General features: G+C 42.6%; 1 protein-coding gene across 1 annotated transcript in view; it reads left to right on the top strand.

Annotated features, from left to right (window-relative positions):
- Grid2 (glutamate ionotropic receptor delta type subunit 2) overlaps positions 1–17808 on the top strand; it is a 1241117-nt gene extending 1223309 nt beyond the window's left edge. Inside the window, exons 15-16 of the mRNA XM_051202902.1 lie at positions 14542–14782; positions 17217–17808. Coding sequence (XP_051058859.1) covers positions 14542–14782; positions 17217–17639 — 664 coding nt within the window. The 3' untranslated portion in view covers positions 17640–17808. The remainder of the gene's footprint in view (positions 1–14541; positions 14783–17216) is intronic.
- The last annotated feature ends 1049 nt before the right edge of the window (positions 17809–18857 follow it).

Raw genomic sequence — 18857 nt, 5'->3', positions numbered from 1 at the left:
ATCTACCACAGTGGGCCTTGGGCACTAGTGAATTGTAGAAGAATACAGACTTTTGATCTACAACACTAATGCCATTTTGGAGTAAAAACACCAATTCCATGACTCCCAACATAGTAGGTATGACTATCAATCCCCATATGCCAATTAAACATATGAGTGATGTCTAAAACAGAGACAAGATTTCATCAGCAGACCCCTGGGAAGAAAGTCATAGAAGAAAAAAAAAAAAGGTCCAGTGGCCATAACTTTATCTTTTGAGCACTTACATGATCACTAGTTTTAGATGCAGAAATATTTAGGTGGGAGACAAGGGGTCTGCATAATTAGGTAGTGCCACTGTAGATAGGGTCTTTTGGATCACTGGAACCCCTCTGGTTATCTAAAGATCTTCCATACTCTGCTCATCACTAGACAGGAGAGATTTGCTTCTCATGAAAAGGTAACTTCTCCAGGATGCAGCTACCAAATTTATGTATCATCTCTACTACGCAGTTCCCTCTTGCTTAAGGGTACCTTTGGTTATATATCTCAAAGGTGTTTATTGATTGGTCACTCCTGCTGTTCCTAGAATCAAAGGTCATTGAAGAGTAAAATGACTTAGAGAAAAGGCTAAAGAGGCAAAAGAGAGCCAAGATGAAGTTAGTGAGACCAGAGGCCAGCACACTTCTTCAACACCATGTCCCTGAGTGCCACTGTTTCAACACCCATGACTCATCAAATTATCAGATATATTCTACATTGATGTAGAAGGGAGATCCCGATGCTTGGGATAGGGAGCATCAAAGAGAAAGCGGAAGTGTCTGTCCTACAGGAGTTTACAGTACAGTTAAATATGAGAGATACGCATGGGAAAAGGTGGGTATCAACCATCAATGATAATGAACAATGCAGAACACAGGCTACTGACCTTAGAGTCAGACTGACATTTTCAAACAGCAGTGTGGGCTTCAACATTAAATGGACAGTGCTCACAGGCATCTTTTCAGAGAGGCCAAATGAGTCCCAAGAAATGGTTTGGTGGCAGGAGGTCACTTGTCTTTTCATTCACTGGTTACTAAGGCATAGTATATGCTCATAGCTGAAAATACAGAATTAATAGTGCATGGCACTGCCCTGAAAGAAGTTATGGTGTAAAGAGGAATGACAACAGCAACAAGCTCAACAACAACTCTAAAGTCCGTAAAGAAGTCGCAGATGTGTTTCTCAAGCTTTGAACTGTTCCTTCCCATGTCCACACTCATCCCAGGGAACTCTCTCCAGTTTTTCACTGCCTTCTTCTTTCTGGGACTTTTTACACAGGTTTCTTGGTCCAAATTCTTCCCTTCTCAACCCACATGCCTGTGATGCTTCAGCTCATTCCTAACTTCTCATCCCAGATGACCCTTTCTGCAGAAAGTTGTCCCCAGCCTGCCCATCCTTCCAAGCAAGGTGTGTGACCTCTTCCACAGTCCCCTCATTGTGCTATGCCTTTCAGAGCCCATAATCACACTGCAGGGAAATTGCACAGTAGCATAATTGCAGGTCAATGTCCAAGAAAGAATTTTTGTTCTGCTTTCTTATTTTCCCCACTTATAGAATCATCATTCGCATATTCAAAATCATGGTAGGAAGATGTTGGAGACTTTTTTAAATGTCTAAAATGAGAAAGGATATGCCTAAGGTCTTCTTGAAAAAAAAGTTTATGTTACGGCCTTAACTCTTTCAAAACTCAAAACTCATATATCATAATTATAACAGTGCTAAATGAAACACAAATTATCCAAATATCTAAGGTATAATTTTTGAAGAGTCCAAAGTCATATTGTTACTGATGTTCTGAAAGCTAGCTGGGACTTTTTAATCAAGGACAGAGTTCCTACAAACAGGCCTGGAGCTGAGTTTCTTTTCAAGCATACATCAGTGGAGAGCATCTAACTTAGAAAATGTCATTTGCATCATAAAACAAATCTTCAGTTATCAAGCCTGCCTCACTAACTGTTCTCCAAATAATAAATCCCTTCTATAAACTGTCATTCCACATTTTGAAAGTTCAATATTTGTGCTCATTTGTAGGACAGTTTGTTCCTTCAAAACCTCTTTCTCCATTATCCTCTCTATGAGCACTGGGCTTAAGATACATACCACAATTTTTACTGCATATTCACTACACCCTTCCAAATACCAGCTTTTTAAAGTTTGTATGGCAGACTAAAGGGTAGGAAAATATTTCTAAATACACATGTAATAAATTTGACTTCATGACACGTTTTTCACAGGCATGCATTTGGAAAATGTGCGTAAAGATTTGGCATTGCCTTCAGTCACTCTGAGCAGGCATGATCACTGCCAGTTTCTCACTGCAAAATGAAAGGGATTTCCCCTTTACCCTATAACCCAAATACCACACTGTGCTTAAGGATGTGGCTGACATTTCAAAAGATCACCAAAAGTGTTCTATTCCCAAATGCAATTATGCCCTCCATCTCAGTGGGAGCCATTGTCTGGATCTCCTCAGCTCTCTAGAATCTCTCTGTCTAGCTCTCATTATCCTGATTATCTACTCATTTGCCACCCAGCACTCATTTTATGAAAGATCATGTCTGCCATTTCTTTAATGAGTGCTTGACTTTTACTGCCAGCATAAACACATAAAATACATAATAATTAAAGTTCACTAGTCACCAAAGTCTTGAGATCTGTCACATTGCTGATTTCATTTTTTCAAACATTTCCTTCTTAGAGTAAGGCTGCTTTTGCCCTATTAGGTACTTCATGACTTAGGGGTGAAGGAGATGCCTGCAAAGTAAGGAAATCATGAATGGGAACTACATATTTCAAAGTTAAAATTTATCCTCAGTATCTATAAGGTATGATGTTTCTCAGAGAGCAAAGTTTTCAGCACATATAAGTGCTATTTAACAAGCAGCACATTTTTTACAGAGGATTGTGTACATGCTAAGAGAGAGAAATTACTGAGGTAAATGTGGGTGCATGTAAAACACTAGTTAAAAACTTTACAATATGTAGCCTTCAATTGGCTAAGGATGAGGTATCAGAGCACCTCTTCTTTGGACATATTTCCTTATTGTGATAACATTTTCAAGGTCCCTTAAGTGCCTCATGATAATGAATTCATCTGACGTTTACTCTAATCACAAAAGAGATTAATGAACTCATGCGATATTCACGTGGCTCTCTGGGGACATAGGGATGTGTTACTAGAAATGTAATGTTTGAAAATGGATACAGTGGAATTCGTGTTAGCCATGAATGCTAGCTAACAAGGAAAGTTGCAGTTAATGATGAAGCAGAAAATGGAAAGGCAGCTTCCATTGACAAGGTTCTCTTTCAGCATAATGAAGCCCTTGAGGATACGCTCAAACAACAGGCTGATTTGGAGAGACAAACAAACCACTTAGCAGTCTTGGGCCTTGGATAATTTTCTTCATCCTGAGCCTCAATCTCCTTACCTATAAGATGAGGCCATAGTGAGTGATGTCAACATTGCAAATGTCAAAACTGCAACATTGCAAACTGTCAAAACAGTCAATAGGTCCCATTCCTCACAAGATGGCTTGAAGAAACATGTCAAACTAATGTGCATACTTATAACCATACTGTCATTGAGCTTGAAGGAGGATCATGGCACATTCAAAGTCAACTGGGACTTAAAAGTGACTCTGCCTAAAGATGATGAAGATGATGGTGATGGTGATGGTGGTGATAGTGATAATCGAGGGAGAACAATGGCACAATGGTTAAGAGCAATTGCTGATCTTCTAGGGTGGTAGGTCTCAACATGTGAGTCATGACACCTTTGGGGATTGAATGACCCTTTCACAGGAGTTGAATATAAGATACCCTACATATCAGATATTACATTACAATTCGTAACAGTAGCAAAATTACAGTTATGGAATACAAACAAAATAATTTTATGTTTGGGGGGTCACCACACCAGGAGGAACTGTATTAAAGGGTCACTGCATTAGGAAGATTGAGAGCTACTGCTCTAGAGGAACTGAGTTCAATTCCTCCCAGCACCCACATAATTTGGCTCACGACTGCCTGTAACAACAGCTTAAGGGAATCCAATAGCCTTTTTCTGACCTCCACATGTATTCATACCCCCATGGGCATATACATACAAATAATAATAGTCTTTTTTAAAAATTCAAATTAAATATATTTTGATAACTGCTTTATAAATTTGGCATATTTTACTTTTGGTGTATCACTTTGGCAATTCTGGATAAAATTAACATCCACAAGATGAATCCCTCTGGAAGAGATGAATTGACATGTAAGGGCATTAGTATTAGTTTCTGAATAAGGAAGCCAGAGTTGATGAAGTTTCTATCGAATTACCTTTTTCTAATCTGAGAGCAAGATACTGGATTTGAAACAACACAGGAAATACTTCCTCTCACACAAGACCATGTCTGCAGCTGTAATTGAGGCTATAACTAATCAGCCTCCTGAGGGGCCACTTCAGCTGTTGGCCAAGAAGGAAGCATGCCATCTTTGGTGTATGTTGTAGAAATTCTTTTTTTTCTAACTGATGCATACTACTTCTCATCAACCTGTTTCCAAACATTTTCATACCTCTTGGGAAAAAAAACCACCACCTTCTCTGCCAGTTCTTATCATTCTATTCCCATCACAATCACTCCTGTGCCATTCTCAAATGCAGGGCAGTGTCTGCTCATACTCCTTTGACTTCAAGCTGAAGTTGCCACTGCCTAGAAAATGATTCCAGTCCAAATGTGTAAGGCTGTCACTGTTGGGTCTCAGACAGCCCCAATCTCAGGGTAAATGTATCACAAAACAAAAGGAACCCAAACCTGTGAGAGAGACTATACTGCCATCGTTTATAGACAGTGAATTTCTTTCTCAGTCTGTTCAAATCAAAATTAGCACACACTCTCTCGGCCCTCACTTAAAGATGCAAGCACAGGAGTGCTAATGCTTTAATGTAATATCAATGAATATGTAAGACATGTGGCCAAAAGAGCACTGGAATAAAGGTCACAAGCATTGTCTCTAAAGCAGATACTCTCCAGGATGCAACCTTGGGCCTGGATAAGAAGGTCAGTGAAATGAGCCTTCTCAGCTCTGAGACTCCCAAACCAAGTCAGCAACCACAGCCAGCAGAATAGATCAGGCGTCTGGGCCGTTCTTACAAATAAAGCACACACGTTTACAGCTGTCTATGGTGGCACTTACCATGAAAAAGCAAGGTTGTTAGTATGACAGAAGCCATATGTCCTAAACAGTCTAAAATGTTGGTGATATAGTCTAGAAGATAATGTACACAATTCTCATTTGGAAGACAAGAGAAGCTGTTCACCGTCATGATCTTAGACAGTCTTGGTAGAAAATGACTGTGTCAAGATCCCGGAAGTGCAGTCTAAATGGAAGACGTTTCTAAAATCACCCTGAAGATCTGTCTTTACTGAGATTCTAGATGCTATCGTCTTGTATGTATTCTTGTAGCTAATGTTACTGACCAGTCACTAAGTTGCCTTATGTAAGAGAAATGATTGGAGGATGCCTTTCTCATAGGAAAATGATGGAATTTGCTGTCACAACTCTGATCTCCAAATTCTGGCTGCAGAGATCTATTTATGAAGCTACTATACTCATCTGCTTACACCTTAATCCTTGAGAAATCCTTTTGCTTCCAAGGACATTTACCTGTGTTTTACAGGACAAAAAGGAAAATTAATGAACAGAAACCTATTGAAATTACTTCTTCATAAAACTATCTGCATGCCATTAACCCTTTTGACAAAGTCATCAAGAAATTTCTTAGAAACTCGTCAAATTAGCTTAATGCTGAGAGAATTCTACCCTCATTAGATTTTGATGTAACAAAAAAAAGACAAAATCCTTACTTAAAATGTCCCGAATTTCTCAGAAATTACCAACATTAAACATTACTGAGGCTTCAAAATATCTTTTTAACAATGCAATTTTTAGATATTTAGAATAGTATATTTTATTCTGATCCTTTCTTAGTTCCAAGTTGCCTTAGCACTTCCAAATTGAAGAAATATCTGGCAAGTATCATATCATAGAGTTACTATCTTTATGTAGTTGAAATTCTCTTCCACACAGATGAGCTGAGAAACCTGAAGACTTCAGGCACAAGAAAACTAGACAGAGAAAAGGAAAAACCTGTCCAGGAGTTTCCAACAGTAGGCAGGAGTGGGCCATGGGCCGGGAAGGGCATCTATTTGAACACCACGTCCAGGGTAGGGGGAAACTCTACCATCCCATCCTGTAAGAACATCCCTTGAGTTCATGGGCTCCGCATGGGCACCTCCAATGAGGGGCAAGCAACCAAAAGCTCCATCTTCCCTCCCAGGTGTCCCTTTCTCCTCTTTCTCCCAGGGATGTGAATGGTAAGTAAGAGCTCATAGATCTGCCTCTCTATCCTGCAGTTAGGGACAAGGAAACATCTTGATGGTGTCTGAAGAATAGTTAGAGGCTGGATGAAGGCGAAGAGGAAGCATCCCTTACAACCTGGTCAGAACCCAAGGAGCCTCACTGTAGTGGTTTAAATGAGAATGGTCCCCACAGGCTCATATGCTGGAATACTTGGTCCCCAAGTGATGTAACTGTTAGGTAAGAATTAGAAGATGTGACCTTTTGGGAGGAGGTGTGTCCCTGGGGGTGAGTTTTGAGGCTTCAAAAGCCCATGCCATTACCAGTTAGCTATCTCTCTGCCTTGTGCTTGAGGATCAAGATGTGAGCTCTCAGCTACTGCTCCAGCACCACGACTGTCTGCCTGCTAGATGAAACCATCATGGTGTTCATGGACAGTAATCTTCTGGAACTGGAGCTCCAAATAGACACTTTCTTCTGTATGTTGCTTTGGTGACCTTAGCCTCAGTCTAAGGATTGGACCTAGGCCATCATACCTCAGAGTCAACCACAGAAATCCACGACCAAGTGACCAGCACCTTCGTTTCCCAAGGCTATCACAGTGCCGCCCTCTACAGACCTACACGCTATCCTGAAGAAGAGCAAGGAGAGAGGGCATAGGATGCATCATTCTCTTCACTAGATGGATGCAAGTCTGGAGATGTATCACATACATTATTAGAGCCAATTAAATTCTAAATCACACTAAGGTAAATTTAGTTTTATTTCCCCTACTCAGTGCTCACAGCCGTCACATCAATCAAACTGTTTTCTTTGTAGACCCAAATTATAGTATGAAAAATTGACAGTAGCATTAAAATTATATTGTTTTGTTTAGGGGGAAGCATGTAGATGGCCATCCCCTAAGGTTCCTAATAAATCCATGAAAAAAAATTGGAAGTGCTAGATAGCTATTCATTTAGTATTTGTGTGGGAATCCATGTGTGTGTGGCAAGAAATATGTTGGAAGACAGGCCTGAGTTTCTGTCAGTGTGAGTCGCCAAAGAGCCCTTAGTCAGAGCAGCAGTGAGGCTGTGGTGAATGCAGAGTATGTGTGACATTGCCACTCTGTGCTAGTGTCCTCCGCTGTAGAATTGGGGGGGGGGGGGGAGTCTGTTGTCCTTTGCCTTTTAAGAGTTTATGTCTCTAGAAAGTGGGAAATCGGACTACCAAAGTCACAGGGACAACTACACATTCAGCCTAAGAAAGACTTCTTGCATTCAGTTTAATACTTTTTTTTCTTCTGACTGTCTCTTCACTCTTCCCTAGTTAAGTGACTAAGTAAGCAAGTGTCATTTCTTTCTCGGATAACCAGGGATGTTGTATCACAGTTGGCTCCACAGGAATTTAGCAAAGGGCCATGATTCCAGTGAAAGGAGCTTGCTGCCTGCTGTTCTCAATAAAAATTAAAAAAAAAAAAAAAAAAGTCTCCTCAGCTGGTGGAGATTGGCACGCCCCTTTCAGCAACCTCTCGCCTTACAAATAAATTAATTTGGAAATCAATTCCTAGAGTAGCTGTTCAAGGTGGTAAGTGATCAATGGTTTAGAGCAGCCTCACACAAAAATTAAGCTATTATCTTCAAAGTGAGCAAAAGCCTTTTTTCAGAGGCCTGCCGGGACGAGCTGAATGCTTTTATTTGAATATAAAAGGACTGTTGCTTGGCTTCACAGCCTTCCCCTGGAATTTGCTCATTCGCATCAACAAGGTACTCAAGGTGCCCAGGCTGAGCTAGAAACCTTTTCAACCTGAACCTTATGGTTTTTTAACACCCACACCCACCCCCGCTCAGTAAAAATGCAAATGTTTGAACACTAGGAAAAAGAAAGAAAGGCAATGGTCTTATCAGTGAATCACTGGCAGATTCTTAATGAAGAAAAATATGCCAGAACTGGTCCGAGGAACAAGACACAGGCCTACCGTGCGAGCGTGCGTGCGCTGATAATCATAACCTAACTTTCAACCTGTGTTCCCCTCCTACAGCTTGCCATGCCGTGAGCAAGATAGCATGATCCATTGTGTGTGTGGTCTCATTAATTCTCACTACAATAGCCCTCATAAGAAAATGTGGTTGTCATCTCCCCGACCTTTAAAATGGCAGGAATTTTTCTCACCGCATTTCAAGAAAAGGTTTGCACCATCTACTCATTCATCACGATCTAGTAGCTAATTTTGTGTCTAACAGTTAGGAGCTTAAGGCACAAGTGTCTGCTTTCCTGCATTTCAATCACGCCCACAGGTAAGCCATAGTTGCAGTTGCGGGCCTGCCTTGCCCTGTGGTGAGCCAATACTGTCACCGTGTGGAACTCATGTGCATAACAGAAAATCCTGTCTTTGCAAAGAACCGAAGATTTTACTACCAGATTTCTGAACTCTCCTGTTAGGTGTGCTTTTAAGCTTCGCTTACAAGAGTCTCCTGAAGATTTGAAAAGTGAATCTGGATCTTCATTTTAATGCAAGGATTCAGCTCGTTTTTTTTTTTTTTTTAAGAGCATTTATACTTATGAAACTTACTCCAACTAGTCCTTTAAAAAAAAAAACTTTTTAAATGATAAAGAGCAATGATGAGACTCTTATGGAACTTGTAGAAGCATTACATTTCATAGCAAGGTCATGCAGAATTCCAGTCCTAAATGAAGCTTTTGTTGTCCTACAGTGTCCTATCCCCAACCAGCCTGTACTCCCAGAAGGTGCTGCAGACTGCTGAGAGTATAGATAAAGCGTGACTGAGAAAGTCTCTGACCCAATCTCTCTCTCTCTCTCTCTCTCTCTCTCTCTCTCTCTCTCTCTCTCTCTCTCTCTCTCACACACACACACACACACACACACACACACACACACACACCTACCTCGCTACAGTGGCATAGCCATCTATGTTGTGTGATCATGAGAGAGACCCTTGTGGCTTTACAGAGCTTGAAGGCTCCTAGAAAGGGCAGTTCTTTTCTTTTTTTCTCTACCCTATGAACTTCAATCCCAGTTCCCCCCTCCCTCCCTCCTTCCCTCTCTCCTTCCCTCCCTCTCATGCCCCTTGAACACCCTCCTATCCCATCCACCCCAATTCCACAGGGAGGGTGTTCCCTTCAAGGAGGGGGTCCACAAAATCTTTCAAGTCATGCCTCTAGGTTAAGAGAGCATCCCTCCATGGAGAATGTGCTCCCAGAGTCCATTTGTGCACCAGGGATACATCCTGGTTCCACTGTCAGAGTTCCCTTAGACTGCCCAGGCAGTCTAAGTTCTGGGGGCGGGGGCGGTCAATACTGGTTTCCCAGCTATCAGTCTGGGGGCCCATTGGCTCCTCCTTGTTCAGGTCAGCTGTCTCTGTGGGTTTCTGTAGCCTGGTCTTGTCCTCCTCTGCATCTGGATTCCAGTTAAGCTCAGTGCTTAGCTGTGGGTATGTTTCTTTTTCCATCAGTTACTAGATGAAGACTCTATAATGGTGGATAAGTTAGTTGTCCATCTCATTATCAGGGAAGGACATTTATGGTAGCCTTTCCACTGTTGCTCAAATTGTTAGCTGGGGTCAGTTTTGTAGGTCTCTGGACATTTCTCTAGAGTCAGTTTTCTCTTCAAACCTATAATGGCTCCCTCTTTTATGGTCTCTCTCTCTCTCTCTCTCTCTCTCTCATCTATTCCTCCCCTGACTCAATCTTCCTAGTCCCACATGCTTTCCTCTCCTCCCCTGAACGTCTATCTCCTGGCTACATGAACTTCAAACTCTTCAATTACAGTCTTCCCATTTACTGCATCTAGCTCCCATTAGAACTGGAGTGGGTGCAATATAATTTGTATAGTCCAATGCTTGTTTTTAAGTGAAAATATTCCTCATGTATTAAAAAAAAAGTAAGAGGTAAAATAAGTGAATGAAACAGAGTACTCAGCAATGGTTGAGGAAAGCCGGGAGGCTGTAATCGATCCTGGGAGAAGGAAAGAAAGAAGGAGCACAGGATGAAGGTAGTAGAAGGACAGCTCTGCAGTGTGCCATTGTGTGCACAAGGAATACTTGGCATGAGTCTCTTGAAATATTTATTGAATGGATTGATAGATTCCTAGAGAATGGAATAAATTATAAAACAGCCTCAGTGGTGAGGAAAAAATAGTTGGATGTGAGGTCAGGGTTCCCTCGGGAGACACTCTGCTGGACAGAGTTGATCAGTACCCACCTGTAGGGGACAGCACCACAGTTATGTGTCAGGGGAGAGAGTGCCCTATGTAACCAGCATATCATCTTATGTAAGCAACCTAAGTTTGCTTGGTATTCACTGGAGGATCCTAATATTCTCCACACACAATGAGGGCAACTGTATTCTCATCGAGAAATTATTGCTGTAACTTCCTTTCATGTTTCATTATATACTCAATTTTAAGCAAAATTCTTTCTTCAAAGCTAACGAAAGTGTTCCTGTAAGATATTTAAAGATGTTCTGGCTATTTCATGCCTTTCAATAAAAAAAAAAGCCTAAAAGACACTGTTTATATTATGATGCATCGAACCCTTAAATGAGAGTTGAGCTGCTTGCAGAAACTTGAGTTTACAATACAGTCTTATCAGCTATAGGCAAATGCACAGGTCTCTAAAAATTATTCTTTCCTGGGAGAGGGGCTTGTGCACATGTTTACACATAAGCATGGGAGCCAATGCCGATCTTCCAAGACACCATCTAAATTGTTTCCTTGAGACAAGATCTCTCTCTCTATTTATCTGGAACTTGCCAAACCAGCAAGAGTGGCTGGCCAATGAGCCCCAAGCCTCCAGGGGCTCTACCTTCCCAACTCAGGGATCTGCCACACTGACTGGCTTTCTAGCATAGATTCTGGGGATCAAACTCAAGCTTCTGTGATACACTTCACTGACTGAGTTACCTCCCTCCCCAGCCTCCACAAGTCATTAATCTTACACAGCTGAACCTTTAAACGGCTTCTTCTCAATATCACCATCAATTCGTGCATAGGTCAAGCAAGGATCCTTGATGACATAATTATGTATATGGATGAGCCTTACCTCTGCCAGCAATTTGTCACAAGTGTATGCTTATAGGACTCCTTAAACTAGAGTTCTATAGAGCATTGACTTTCATGGAGAGATTAAATGAGGGGAACAGGATGAAAGTGGTCTGAGGGGGACTGGGCTACACAGCATTATAAGGCTTTCTTTACTGAAGATCTACTTGGACACTTACTAAGCTTACATCATAGAAGTCCCCAAGAGGGTATCATAGTGGATAACCCCAGGGCCTTTTTTTTTTTTTTTTTTTTTTTTTTTTTTGCTGATTGAAATTCAGTTAGTTTTCAGGATTTTTATTTATTTATTTTTATAACCAAGTCCATTTAAATGAAAACAAACATTTATAGACAATATTTGGGAATTTGAGCGAGCGCCGTTCTTTCCAAACTACTTCCTGCTGGTAAGGGGTGCTGTCATGGGGGATTCCAAGAAGATTCAGAAATCTTGGCTGTAGTCTGCAAGGCTGCTTTGTCCAGCTGTTTTGAATGTAGGATCACCTGGTACTCTGTTTCAGGCGGTCTGGCTTGATCAAACCACATTAGTCTGGAAGGAATCCACATCTTTTCATTTTCTGTGGAAACAAAAATAGAAATCCATTTCCCCAGTAACTTGTCCTTGAACTTAAATTTTGGAGTCAAAGCATTTTTTTATTTAATTTATGATTTTACATGTCAATCCCAGTTCCCTCTCCCTCCCTTCCTCCCTCCCTCCCTTTTACCCTCTCTGCCCTCTCACATGCACCCTAACCACCCTCCCATCCCATTCCCCCACCCCAATTCCATATGTAGGGAAATACCATCCCGTTGGGGTCATGTAGCTCTGACAGGTCCTGTGAAGTAGGGACTAGGGCTTCTCTCCTGTCTCTAGGTTAAGGCAGTTATCCCTCCATGGGGGATGTGTTCGCAAGGTCCTTTTATGTACCAGGGATACATCCTGGCTCCACTGTCTGAGGTCCCTTAGACTGCTCAGTCCTTCTGGCTGAGACCCATATTCAGGAGGGCCTGAGTCAGTCCCATGCTGGCTTCCCAGCTATCAGTCTGGGGGCCTGTTAGCTCCTCCTTGTTCAGGTAAGCTGTCTCTATGTGTTTCTGCCACCTGGTCTTGTCCTCTCCATCTGCATCTGGGTTCTAGTTCGACTCAGTGTTTATGTATGGGTGTTTGCTCCTGTTTCCAACAGGCATTAGTTGAGGGCTCCATGGAGAAGTTAGTTGTTGATCTCACTCTCCGGGAAGGGCATTTATGGTAGCCTTTCCACGGATGTTCAAATTGTTAGTTGGTGGCAGTCTTGTAGTTCTCTACACCTTTCTTTGTGTTCAATTTTATCTTCGAACCAATATTGGCTCTCTCTTTTATGTTCTCTCTCTCCCTCTCTCTCTCTCCCTCTCTCCCTCCCTCTCTCTCTCTCTCTCTCTCTCTCTATCTATCTATCTATCTATCTATCTCCTGTCTTCTATTCCTAACCGGGCTCAATCTTCCTAGTCGCATGTGTTTTCCTTTCCTCCCCCTCGTTTTCTCCTACTTCTCCCCCAGGGCCCTTTCTTGTGAAGACCCTGTAGGTGTTTGTCTGGTGCAATGCACTTTGGGAGATTCTGAAGGCACAATTGATGACAATTTACAATCATTTCCTTGCATTTCATGAGAAGAGGGAGGAAACCTAGGCAATGCTGGCCCTGGGGAACTATGGGAGGTCATGAGCATGTGGGTCACCCATCCTCTGTGGTCCCAAGCCACTCCTATACTTTATCTCAGGTGGGTTGTGGACCTTTCCTCCAGTCCCCAAGATCTTTGTCTTTGTTATTGTGTTATCATCTGTCCATGAAGGAGGTTTAAGATAGTAAGAGCAGGTTAAGTTACTCATAGACTGCCTGAGTTCCTCTCTCTCTGGGTTTTAAAAATCCACATCCCCAAAGAAGGCATGATCCAGGGCCAGAGCACAAATATTCAGTTATAAATTGAGCTAAAACTGATGGCTATATCTTGACAAACATATCTGACAAATATATCTTGACAGACATCTTTATGATCTCCAGGAGGGTGGGTTTAAGTGACTTTTTCGTGAGTAGCCTAGAGATTTGCAAAGACACCACATCTCCAGGAGAGGCTCCTGGGTTCCTCCCTCCTGACTCCAATGCTGGTGGCCAGGGGAGAGTGTGCCCTTGGGAACCAGCACCCCTGTTCTGTCCCCACTCTCCCCAATTGCTAACCTGTAGGCCACTGGTGCCCTTGCAGCCAGCTCTCAGAACAGCCCAGGGAATGAACTTAAATCCCCTGGGGAATGCTTAGGGCCTGGGCCAGGAACCTTTGGAGCCATTTTGGCTTTGGGAAACATGCCCATTACAGAAGCCAGGGCAGGGCAGAGCAGGGGTCTAAGCAGAATTTGAAGGACTGGGGATCACTCCTCTGTGTGAACCACACTTTGAAAAGCTGCAGTTTTCACGGCTCCTTCTGTCTCAGGGAAGTGTTTCTTGCTTGAATTTGCCCACCTGTGGTCACTCTGACCAACCATTTTCTTCCTCCCGGAGGAAGGTCTCTTTCCCTTTGGCACTGAAAGGAAAAGCATGTCAGTTGTGTGAAGAGCTGAAAATGATGTATTTTGTCAACTTCAAGACTTGTCCCAAGGCCTTCTCCCACACCATGACAAATAATAGAAGTTTTATTTTCATTAAATTCCTGTGTGTATAGCATATGCTGGGTCACATTACACCAGTGTGTGGCTGGAGGCAGCAAGGGGCTCTTCAAAATGCCATCACGGTCCAGAACGGCATTCACTGGCAGAAAGGGCAGAGTAGCATCAGTGTCAGACCACATAAGAATAGCACCTCCCAAATGTAATTTTACAAAACATACTGCAATGAACGGGGCAGGGGCTGCTGACATTCCTGTGAGAGCAAAAGAGTAAGAGACGGGAGGGAGAGACAGAGGAAGGAGAGCAAGGTAGAAGAAGACCCCTCTACAGAAGCATCACAGGATCAAAGCACCCATGTTTTTGGCTTCTACGCAGTACTCTGCAGACAGACTGCCCTAGTGAGCTAGATCAGCCATCTTTAGATGAGCCATCACGATCATCCAGGTTGTGGGCAAGACCGTCATCCTGGTTATCGTGACAATGCACTGTGTTCTCCACCCCCAGGATCCTGGAGCTGCAGCAGAGTGGAGACATGGACATCCTCAAGCACAAGTGGTGGCCTAAGAATGGCCAGTGTGACCTGTACTCCTCAGTAGATGCAAAACAGAAGGGAGGAGCCCTGGACATCAAGAGCCTGGCAGGCGTTTTCTGCATCCTGGCGGCGGGGATCGTCCTCTCCTGCCTCATAGCAGTGCTGGAGACGTGGTGGAGCCGGAGGAAGGGCTCGCGGGTCCCATCCAAAGAGGTACTTGAACTTGGGTCCCAGCTAGAGCTGCCAAACATCTGGTGGCTGTATTGCCAGGGAGAAAGGGGTAATATTAGCAATTGCTTTTTCTGCCTTCCTTGAAGATTCAAAATAAGCATGTGGGATGTGGAAGGCAAGCCGGTGTCAGACAAGGGGCAGTGTCTCTGGGGCCAACAATTTCATGTTCTATGGCGGCTCTGAAGCTCTGAGCTCAGGCTACACACTAATGATCCCGTAAGGCTCTGAGTCCCTCAACCCAGCAAAGATGCTTAACAGTTTCTCTCAATTCCTTAAGTTGTAGACAAACTTATGTTTCAGCCATGAGGCCTTAAAGACCCTGGCAGGATGCTTTCTCTTTACCTTTAGTCACTGCTTCCTGTCTCTGTATGGAGATCCAGATAAATAACTGTGTGTCTGGGGCTCTCCCATGAGCCCAGTGTGCCAAATTCATATCTGGAAATCATTCTGAATTTTGCTTATCTCCCTGACTACGCCATCAGTTTAACTCCAGGGACATGTTCAAGTTTGTACAGCGATGTGTAAGAATAGTTGCAGAATTATACCTAGTAACCTCAGTGAAGAATTAATACCGAATAATCTCTGCATGTGTTATGCATCCATTATCAGAGAAAACATGAACAAAAAAAAATGGGCTCGTATAATCTTAGTATCAAAAGCTTGAAATGTCGATGTTAAAAGCAATCTGAGTTTATTCAATGGTTTGATTTGAGGGGCAGTTTCAAGAAAAGTGTCACACTTTCTGCCCAGCACTTGGTTGGCTGATGCCCAGGCACTCTGCAGAGGATTGGCTTTGATGTACAATTAAAAATGATCTCTCATGTGTATATATGCATGTCTGCGCAGCAGTGTTTGTCTTTGGAACATCCTTATCTACACAGTCTAAGGATCCTGTAGGTCCTTAGATGCAAAGTAGATCAGTACCTTTTACAAGAACAGCTTCGCTTTTCTTGCTTCCTACCTGTGTGGGTGATCACACGCAATCCCACTTTGTGGAGACTGAATTCAAAGCTAATTGGGCTTATTGCCATGTGGTCTTTGTAGAGTAAGTAAGCATGGGTATCTCTGCTGACATCAATCGAAAGCAAAGGGCCACATTAATGCAGGTTGTAGCTGAGACTCAATGTTCTGCAAACTCTGGAAATGAAGGGCTCCCGGGCTCCCATTTTTGAATTACTACAGACGATATTAAATGTTTGCATTGTTATAGCTGTTGATGGATGTCTAGATTACAGTTGCCGTGGGAACCATAAAATTATACATCTCAACCTTCTGAAGTCTTGGTGATAATACTGCATTAATGGATGCTTTTTTAATTGGATTTCAAATGAGAAAGGAGAAGGGAAAGCAGGCCTGTGCATCCTGGCAGATTTTGCTGCAGAGTACTGCATGTGTGGTGGGAAAACACATGAGATAGCCATCCCAGGTTCTGTGAACAACTATGTTCTCCTCTTATGATTAATGGACATTTTAATAACCTCATGAATTTAGTTTATTGACCTTGGCTGTAAACAAGTATGATCACAAAGGAAATTTTTGTTTCCTCTCAGTTTTATTTTTTCAACCCTGAGGAGTTTGTGGGTAGGATTTCTCTCTCAAACTCTGAGGCTTTACTGCCTTTAAAAAAATAAATAAATAAATAGAAATTCTTACAAACGTGTCCACTTAACATAAAACTGACCCTCGGCAAAAGCTATTTATTCACACACCCTGACTTGAAGGGATCTGTAAGGGCCATAGTTGCCAGATGCAGGTACTGGGTATCAAATGCTGTCCCTGTCATGCAGAAGTCTCTCTTGTTCTGACTCTTTCTAAAAATCCTCCTAGCCCTGGGCTGCAAGAAAACACACACACACACACACACACACACACACAAACCACTTTAATAGTCTTTGACACATTAATAGGAAGAAACACGTCTCTCTTTCATCTCAGAACAGAAAGTTAAGACTAGGCCTAAGTGATAGAAGGCATCAAAAACGTCCACTTGGAATGAGACTCTGATAGAGGGAGCATGTACTGAAAGGGGGTGGCACGGGTTGCGGGAAGTCACCAGAATCAGCCTTCTGATTGCTCGCTGTCCCTGCCTGAGCCTGCCCCCTGTCTTTCTAGCTGCATGTGACGTATGCTCATTCTAAAGCTCCGGCTGCAAAGAAAGTATTTACCAGAGATACTTTACCTCAAAGCCCTGTCAGGATTCCCAGAAACTAGCACAGTGCCTGCTCATGCTAGGAGCCCAGTCAATCAATGTCTGTTAAGCAAATATGCCCCTAGTTCAGTTGATTACATGTTTGCTGAACGACTTTTTTTTTTTTTTTTTTTTTTTTTTTTTTTTTTTTGATCCATGCAAGCTAGTACTGATGAGAACCTTATTTTCTTTTTTTTTTTTTTTTTTTTTTTTTTTCTTCATCTCCAGGATGACAAGGAAATTGACCTGGAGCACCTTCATAGACGTGTAAATAGCTTGTGCACAGATGACGACAGCCCCCATAAACAGTTTTCCACCTCGTCAATTGACTTGACCCCTCTGGACATTGACACTTTGCCAACACGACAAGCCCTGGAGCAGATCAGTGATTTCAGAAACACTCACATCACCACCACCACCTTCATCCCAGAACAGATCCAGACTCTTAGCCGCACACTCTCAGCGAAGGCTGCTTCCGGCTTCGCTTTTGGCAGTGTGCCGGAGCACCGAACTGGCCCTTTTAGGCACAGGGCCCCTAACGGGGGCTTTTTCAGGAGTCCTATCAAAACAATGTCATCTATTCCTTATCAGCCTACTCCCACCCTGGGGCTGAACCTGGGCAGTGACCCTGACCGAGGCACGTCCATATGAGCAGCAGACAGCTCCGCGTATCCTAGGACTCCCCCCAAAGGAGCAACTGTAATGTGGGACTAACATGGATGTGACGTTTTATTTAAAGAGAAATCAGGATAATTAGTAACAATTCTAGTTCTTTTTCCTCACGCCCTTTCCCTGCTCTATTGCTCCTCTCTCTCTCTCTCTCTCTCTCTCTCTCTCTCTCTCTCTCTCTCTCTCTCTCCCTCCATTTTTCTCATTACTCAACTTGTTCCCCAACAATATAGTATTCTAGGATCCTATTAGTCCTCTTTTCATATGCTGTACTTCAAGCTTAGGGACTGAGCACTGGGTCACTGAGAGCACTCGCAGGGTTGACTTCCCATACAGGGCTCCCACGCACTGCTCCTCTGTTTTGAAACTATAATTGCAATAACTCCGGTCTTTTTCCATCGTCAGCTGCATCCATAGAATTCTCCACTGTTGTCTGGCGTCCTTTAACTGTGGACCAAAGGCAACCCCTGCAGTGTCTGCAAAAATGATTTAAAGACCATTCAGGAGGCCACGCAATATGAGAATACAGTTTTGTAGAATTACAAAAAGCCATGAACATGCCAGTCAAGACTACAGTTAAAACTCTCCCTTGCACTGCAGCAGTGCATGCCACGTTCATGTGATTTACAGTCTTCAAACCTTTTCTTATGTACAGTAAATTTTACCATATGACAAAGGCCTTTATTGTGTTAAATAACTTAGTATCTCACATATACATATATATGCACCTATACAATGTGTGTGTGTATATATATATATATAAATGCAGCCATTGCTATTGCAATTCATTTAATAAAGCTTTAGTTGGAAAACCAAGCACTGTATACAGGAGCTATGAGAGCGCGGGAGGCCTTTTCAGTTGGAAAGGCAGGTTGCTTTAATGTCATTCTGACCTGCATTGTTTGCCAAGAGACTATTTTATAATTTTGTTATTAAAACATCCAGGGAGATTTCATCTTTGTTTCTAGATGTACTCATTTGAATAGGTTTTTGCATTCATTACTCAGCCATATATAAAACTAACCTTGAGCATTTTGCCTTTTGTTAATTATCTAAATGGGAAATACCATTCGCTGAACCCCACCCACAGCACACAGAGCAGGGTTTAACCATAGATCGTTGTAGGTTCAAAGTCTTCTTCCAAAGCTGCAAGCCAATCAATGTAACTATAGCTAGGGAGGAGGGGGAGCCCTCAGAAGT

Source organism: Phodopus roborovskii, unplaced genomic scaffold (genome assembly GCF_943737965.1).
Source record: "Phodopus roborovskii unplaced genomic scaffold, PHOROB, whole genome shotgun sequence".
NCBI classification, from domain to species: domain Eukaryota; kingdom Metazoa; phylum Chordata; class Mammalia; order Rodentia; family Cricetidae; genus Phodopus; species Phodopus roborovskii.
Note: the sequence above shows the minus strand (reverse complement) of the source record. Positions and strands in the feature narration are given on the sequence as shown.